Raw genomic sequence first — 7,500 nt, forward strand, 5'->3', positions numbered from 1 at the left:
TACACATTATATATATATATATATATATATATATATATATATATATATATATATATATATATATATATATATATATATATATATATATATATATATACATATACACACATATACATACATACATACATACATACACACACGGCTACACACACGGCTACCACAGCATTATACAGCACCATGCAGTACCCTCTGGTATGGGCCTAGTTAGTCAGGGGTTCATCCTACAGCAAGATAATGACCCAAAACATAAGTCCAAGCTATGCCAGAACTACTGTAGCAAAAAAGAACCAGATGGTAAGCTTAACAACATGGAGTGGCCAGCACAGTCACCAGACTTAAACCCCTGAGCTGGTTTGGGATGAACTGGACAGAAAAGTGAAAGCAAAGCAACCTACAAGTGCCACACATTTATGGGAACTTCTGCAACAGAGTTGGGAAGAACTTTCTGAAGAATATTTGATTTCCATTGTAGAAAGAATGCCACGAGTATGTTCAGCTGTTAGATCTGCCAAAGGGGGCTACTTTGATGAGTCAAACATGTAGAATACATTTAGGTTTATAAATTGATTCCATGATTTCTTTTTTAACTTAAATTATTAATTTGTTCTATTCTTTCATTTCAGAGTACAATAAGACATTGAACTGCATGAATTTCAATAAAAACCTGGATAACTTGGGGTGTTGTAACCCTTTTGACCGGTAGTGTGTGTATATTATTTGGGTGAGCAGTGATTAGCAGGAAGGGGAGGGCTGATGGATGTTTGGAACCTGTGTACGGTTCACTCCTTCGAGGATTTTAAGATTTAGTTTCTTCCGTTTGGTCTGAGAACAAATCGCCTTCACATTGGTTCCTTACTCTGTTTGTTGCCATGGCAGCAGGTTTGTCCTCCTCTCTGACGCCGCCTGCGGTGGTCTCCTGTGATTGGCTGTCTCTGAGGGGGCGTGGCGTGTTGCCAGGCGGACCGGGCTCCCTTTCTGCGGTGGTCTCCTGTGATTGGCTGTCTCTGAGGGGGCGTGGCGTGTTGCCGGGCGGGTCGGGCTCTCCGTGACTCGGGTTCAGTTTGTAGTGGCGGTTCAGGCCTCCGGCGCCGATGTAGGCCTTGTCGCAGGTCTGGCAGCGGTGCGAGCGCGACTTGTGGCTGTAGGTCAGCGAGGGGGCGGAGCCTGAGGCGGCGCCCTCCTTCCTGCCGCCCTCCTCGTCCTCCACGCTCATGTCGGAGTAGTCGTCGGAGTCGGACTGGTGGCTGTCGGCCAGGTCCTCCGTCTTGATGAACTTGTAGTCTTTGGCTTTGTACTTCGGGGGGCGGGACACGCGCCCAGACCTGGTCTGCACCTTCAGGGCCTTCTTGTCTCGCTTCTTCAACTTCTTCTCCTTTGTGGGCGGGGGGGCCACGCTGGGCGGGACCGCCACGGGGGCAGGCCGGGCCGCCACGGCAGGTTTGGCGGTCTGTGCCGGGGTCGACGTGACGACTGCAGGAGGTTTAACGGGACTCTTGCTGGGGGCCGGCGCCGTGCCGTTAGCGGGAGGTTTGGTTAGCGGGATGCTAACAGCCTTAGCGGCGGCGGTGTGCGGGGTCTGGACTCTGGCGGGGGACGCCGCAGGTTTCTGAGCCAGGCTGGAGGCGGGGCCTGCTGATGGCGTCTGGCCCGTGAGCTTGTGGACCAATGGGAGCAGAGATCCCACGACGGGGGCGGAGCTCTGCAGCAGCAGCTGGATGGGGGCGTCGCCAGCGCTCTGCTGCAGGAAGAACTGCTGACCCTGCTGACCAACCACAGGCTGGATGTGGATGATCTGAGCACTACCATTGGCCGAAAGCTTCACATGCGGATGACTGACAGCTACACTCTTCTGCGAGGCAGCAGACTTCACTTCCTGTTTGGGGGGAACCTGGATCTGGATCCTGACAGGCTCCGACTGAAAGGACAGAAAACCAGAAACCAGTTGTAACCAGTTAAAACTAGTAAACTGTGAAACAAGCTGTAATGTAACCCTACAGGACTAATGTTCAGCAGCAGTTAGAGTCACAACAAGTTCTGTTGTTGCTGCCGACAGACTCAGATTATTATTCTAAGTGTCTGACAACATTATGGGATGGATCCCTACAGAGATAGACCTATTAGTTAAAGAGTAAGATCCTTTTAGTTTAACATGAAACAGTTCTGAAATCACCATCACCAAACTCCACCAGACTCCATGTAAATAATCAGGACTTTTAGCGTGTATAGAGCCAGCATATCTCCACCAGACTCCATGTAAATAATCAGGACTTTTAGCGTGTATAGAGCCAGCATATCTCCACATGTAAATGGGTGAATTAAGGGTTTATTTCAACCAAACCAGAGTGGTGATTGTTGGAACAGTGGAAAGATGAACCAAGACGGCTTTTGGTAGTTTTATTTAGTTTCTGTCCACTTTGAATGAAGTGTGTTTTACGCTGATAAAAGTCCTGATTATTTACTGGTGGGTTTGGCATTAGAGATTCCAGGGCTGTTTCAGGTTAGACACACTGAATCCCACTACAGTCCAGTATCATCAAACTAATCTTAAACCAGGCTCCACATCTGACTCACCTTCTTCTGGACCACCTGGACCAAGCCTCCGGTCTGCAGAGCAACCTGCTGGGCAACGCTCTTCAGCTGCTGCGAAGCGTTGTTCTGGGTGGGGGTCTTTAAGACCTGGACCGGCTGCTTCAGGGTCTGCTGGGGGACCTGGACCGGCTGCTTCAGGGTCTGCTGGGGGACCTGGACCGGCTGCTTCAGGGTCTGCTGGGGGACCTGGACCGGCTGCATCAGGGTCTGCTGGGAGCAATGGTTGCATGGAATTCATTACAGAGTTTTTGGGGATTTTATTAAGTAATAAAATATGTTTTCAAAAAGCTATAAGACAGATTCCATACGGCCCTGCATTAAGTCGGTGCTGAATGCTAACTAGAGATTTGAAAATATTAATTAATTAAGTTTTCAACCAAGCTGTCCCTCTGTAACTGTAGCTTAAAAACATCATTACAAAATAATTCCCAGTGGCTTAGTCCAGTCTGGGGGCAATTTAGGCCGGGTGCCCCCCAGACTACTATACACTGGGGGAAGTCTGCTATTTAAGTAGGTTGGACACTTTTATTCGCCACTTGTATTTAGATTTGTACAGTCGTTCCTGAGTATATTTGTTGAATAGTTCTTGTATTCTATCCTCTTTATTATGTCTTGTTTATTCTGATATGTGCTGCTGTAGCATTTCACTACCTCACACCATCAAAACTGTGTCCTTCCCTCTGTGGTCAGCCTCGTTAACAAGGCCCTGGACATTTGTATAAATATTGTGTATTTGTTTGTATGTATACACCAATCACCAAGGCAAATCCCACGTAGGGCAATACACTCCTTTCTGATTCTGATCATGGAAACAAACCTGCTGCTTCAGGGTCTGCTGCTGGGGGACTGGAGTCTGTTTGGGGACCTGCACATGGACCTGGGTCTGCTGCTGGGACTTGGTGACCTGGTTAATGACCTGCTGCAGCTGGCTCGGGTCCAGGGCCGTGTTCTGGACCGGGATGGTTCTGATGAGCTGGCTCTGCTGCAGCAGCTGCGCGGCCTCGGTGTCGGAGACCTGGACGATCTGCTGGCGGGTGAGCTGCTCCAGCAGAGCCTGCTGCTCCTCGGCCGTCAGCCCGGAGCCCTCCACCAGGCTGCCGTCCGGCTGCACGTACAGGATGGTGGTGTTCCCCAGGTCCGGGCCCAGGCTGGAGAACTCTGGGCCCAGCAGGAGGGTCTGTTCCCCCTGGTAGCTCAACGACAGGGACCCGGCCGGTGAACTCTCCATCACGGAACTCTCCGCGGGCTGTGGACTCTGCTCTTCGGCCGCTGCCGGGGAACTCTCCTCGGGATGGGGGCTCTGCAACACGGCCGCTGCCGGGGAACTCTCCGCGGGCTGGGGGCTCTGCTCTACGGCCGCTGCCGGGGAACTCTCCGCGGGCTGGGGGCTCTGCTCTACGGCCGCTGCCGGGGAACTCTCCGCGGGCTGGGGGCTCTGCTCTACGGCCGCTGCCGGGGAACTCTCCGCGGGATGGGGGCTCTGCTCTACGGCCGCTGCCGGGGAACTCTCCGCGGGATGGGGGCTCTGCAACACGGCCGCTGCCGGGGAACTCTCCGCGGGCTGGGGGCTCTGCTCTACGGCCGCTGCCGGGGAACTCTCCGCGGGTTGACTGCTCTGCTCTGCGGCCGCTGGAGTTAAACTCTCTCTGGCATCAGTGCTCCGCACGACGGCCGTTGGTTGTGAACTCTCCCCGGGACTCGGGCTCTGATCCCCGGGCGGCTCCGCGGCTGTTATTGTTCTGGTCGAACCGCCGTCATCCTCGTTGTCCGCCATTTTGGCTGTGAGGCTAACAGTTAGCTTAGCTCAGACTGGGGGCCAGTCCGCGGATCAAACCAACCTGATCGTAGATATATCACCGATATAAACTGTGTTATAAAATGTGTGTGTGCAGGTGAATAAAACGCTCCGCCAGAGTGAAGGACGACATTAACGGTGACAAGAGGAGCAGATGACGGTTATGTCTCCGGTTAGCTAGCTAGCTTAGCCGTCATCAGCAGCGGGAGCGCGCACTTCCCGAACTGGATTCCGGACCGGACTCTCCGAACAGTTTAATGTTAATGTTTATTATTTTATAAATACAGTTTGTATTGTTGCAACTATACATACATTCTATACATTATACTAAATGGAAGTACCCGGGCTGCCAATTTATATAAAATAAAATTCACAGTTATATAAAAAAAACAGAAATGAGGTTTTTTGTGTGACTGTAAAATACAATTTAGAAACTCATTCTCTGTCAGGAGAACATGTTCCACAAATATAACATTAATGCTATTATTATTTAATGTGTAACGTTTCACATTGTGTTCATCAGTCAGTTTATCATTGAACCCCAAAAATATAAACATGTTTATGGAAACCTGGAAATTATCATCATGAAGCAATGTATATATATATATATATATATATATATAATATATAATATATATATATATATATATATATATATATATATATGTGTGTGTATATATATGTATATATATGTATATATGTATGTATGTATTCTTGAGACTTTTAAAATCTTAACTGGAGGATTAGTCCAGTCTCCGGGTCTCCCATAGATCCAGTGTCCGGGTCTTCCAACCAGCAGTTACGGAGTTTCCGCTTCCAGTCAGTCATTTATAAATGTATTTATGAAATAATGGAGATAAGGTAGACATGCCGTAATTAACTAACAGATAATAAGAGCTATAGAAGGTTTAGTGGGTCAGCTGTATAAATAAATTAACACAGAAACATTAAAGATAAATTAAAAGGTGTTGTTGCGGGTCTTGTCCGCAGGGGGCGCAGTTTGTTGACAGCAGCTATAGTCTATCAGAGCTGTCAGACACACAGGGCGATGTCACCCCTCAGCTGCTTGGATATTTATAGAAATATATAATATCCTGCTTTGATTATAATTAAAACATCTGGAACAGCACCTGAGTAAGTGGCTTGCGCGTTTCCTCCTGATGCTAACGTTAGCCTGCCTGCTATCGGAACCCGTTAGCTGGGTTCAGGTGATGCTAGCTGGCCTGGACTGTGTTTTAAGTAGCTAGCTTTAACTCACTGAACAGCAGCATATTTGTTTGACATTATGTTGTTTTCGGGATGTTTGCTGTCAGCTGTCAGACTTCAGAACAGCCTGCTGAGCTAACATTAACCCGACGGTGCTGTCTTCTCCCGTAGAGACAACGCCACACCAAACTCCGTTACACAAATGACACATTTAACATTTTTCGCAGGTTGGGCCGAAATAAATGAAGGGAAAAGCTCGGTGTAATATTCCTTACACTTTGATAAGTTGTTGTGTTTACTTCGGTAAATGTGTACTCCACCAAACGGCGTTTAAATGTCGTTAAATCTCTGCTGTTTACGTTTGTTCACGCTGTTTGTCGCCGCCCTCCGTGACTAGTAATGCAGGATAAACTGCAGATAAATCATAAAAGCTTAACTTTGATTGTTGTTGTTATTGTTTAAAGTTGTAACCTTAATAAGTCACAACGACTTTACATGTTTTGTAAACTGCTGTTCTTTGTAACGGGGTTTGGCACAGACATCTCTCCATCTGATGAGGAAGCAAGAACCTTCATGGCATTCGTCGCACCAAACTTAATAAAGCATTATGTCAGTTGAACTATCAATTAATTTAAACTAAAATACGTTTAGCAGAACAGAAAGTAAGACGTCTAACAATGAGGCAAATAGTTTATCTTTAATTCGGCGTCTGTCTGGTTCACTGTTTACGTTTGTTCATATTTATTGAATATAATTCTCTACCCTGTGATTCTCTTAACGCACTTCTTCTCAGGTTAATCTTACGTGTTTTTAAATGGAGGTTTTGAATTAACTTTCAGGACCGACTGAGTCCAGAAGCATGGCGGCACCGCCTTCTGTCCTGAGAGAGTTCTGCCCGCTCTACTACCTGCTGAACGCTATCCCAGCCAAGGTACTGAACCGTTCCAAACCGGGCCAAACCAGGCTATCCCAGCCAAGGTACTAAACCGGGCCAAACCAGACTATCCTACCCAAAGTATTGAACCAGCCAAACCTGGCTATTCCAGCCAAGGTACTGAACCGTTCCAAACCGGGAGGTCGTCGGTTCAATCCCCACACAGACAAGATAAATGTGGAAAGTGAAAGAGCCCCTCCCTCATTACCAGCACTGAGGGGCCCTTGAGCAAGGCCCTCATTAGAGAGAGAGGTTTCCTCTCAGTGAACCGTCTGAATAAATTAATGTGTGGATTATTTTCTGGATTAGTGTGTGTCTGTGTCTGTGTGTGTGTGTGTGCGCGTGCGTGTGTCCCTCTGTGATTGTGATGATGATGAAGACTGTGTGTGTCCCTCTGTGATGATGATGATGAAGACTGTGTGTGTGTGTGTGTCCCTCTGTGATGATGATGATGATGATGAAGACTGTGTGTGTGTGTGTGTCCCTCTGTGATGATGATGATGATGAAGACTGTGTGTGTCCCTCTGTGATGATGATGATGAAGACTGTGTGTGTCCCTCTGTGATGATGATGATGATGAAGACTGTGTGTGTCCCTCTGTGATGATGATGATGAAGACTGTGTGTGTCCCTCTGTGATGATGATGATGAAGACTGTGTGTGTGTGTCCCTCTGTGATGATGATAATGATGATGAAGGCTGTGTGTGTGTGTGTGTGTGTCCCTCTGTGATGATGATGATGATGATGATGATGAAGACTGTGTGTGTGTGTCCCTCTGTGATGATGATGATGATGATGATGATGAAGACTGTGTGTGTGTGTGTCCCTCTGTGATGATGATGATGATGATGATGAAGACTGTGTGTGTGTGTGTCCCTCTGTGATGATGATGATGATGATGAAGACTGTGTGTGTGTGTGTGTATGTGTCTGTGTGTGTGCGTGCGTGCGTGTGTCCCTCTGTGATGATGATGATG

General features: G+C 47.8%; 2 protein-coding genes across 5 annotated transcripts in view; one reads left to right on the forward strand and one right to left on the reverse strand.

Moving 5' to 3' along the window:
• Positions 1–4,620, reverse strand: part of znf839 (zinc finger protein 839) — a 12,271-nt gene extending 7,651 nt beyond the window's left edge. For 2 of the 4 annotated variants that reach the window (XM_028566067.1, XM_028566066.1), the window contains exons 1-3: positions 3,407–4,620; positions 2,572–2,799; positions 857–1,915 (exon numbers count right to left, since the gene is read on the reverse strand). In XM_028566067.1, the coding sequence (XP_028421868.1) occupies positions 857–1,915; positions 2,572–2,799; positions 3,407–4,363 (2,244 nt within the window). In that variant the 5' untranslated portion in view covers positions 4,364–4,620. The remainder of the gene's footprint in view (positions 1–856; positions 1,916–2,571; positions 2,800–3,406) is intronic. The other 2 variants (XM_028566069.1, XM_028566068.1) reach the window with 2 other exon arrangements.
• Positions 4,621–5,361: 741 nt separating this feature from the next.
• tecpr2 (tectonin beta-propeller repeat containing 2) overlaps positions 5,362–7,500 on the forward strand; it is a 35,365-nt gene continuing 33,226 nt past the window's right edge. The window contains exons 1-2 of the mRNA XM_028566267.1: positions 5,362–5,518; positions 6,430–6,521. Of these exons, the coding sequence (XP_028422068.1) occupies positions 6,450–6,521 (72 nt within the window). The 5' untranslated portion in view covers positions 5,362–5,518; positions 6,430–6,449. The remainder of the gene's footprint in view (positions 5,519–6,429; positions 6,522–7,500) is intronic.

Source organism: Perca flavescens, chromosome 20, assembly GCF_004354835.1.
Source record: "Perca flavescens isolate YP-PL-M2 chromosome 20, PFLA_1.0, whole genome shotgun sequence".
Lineage (NCBI taxonomy): Eukaryota > Metazoa > Chordata > Actinopteri > Perciformes > Percidae > Perca > Perca flavescens.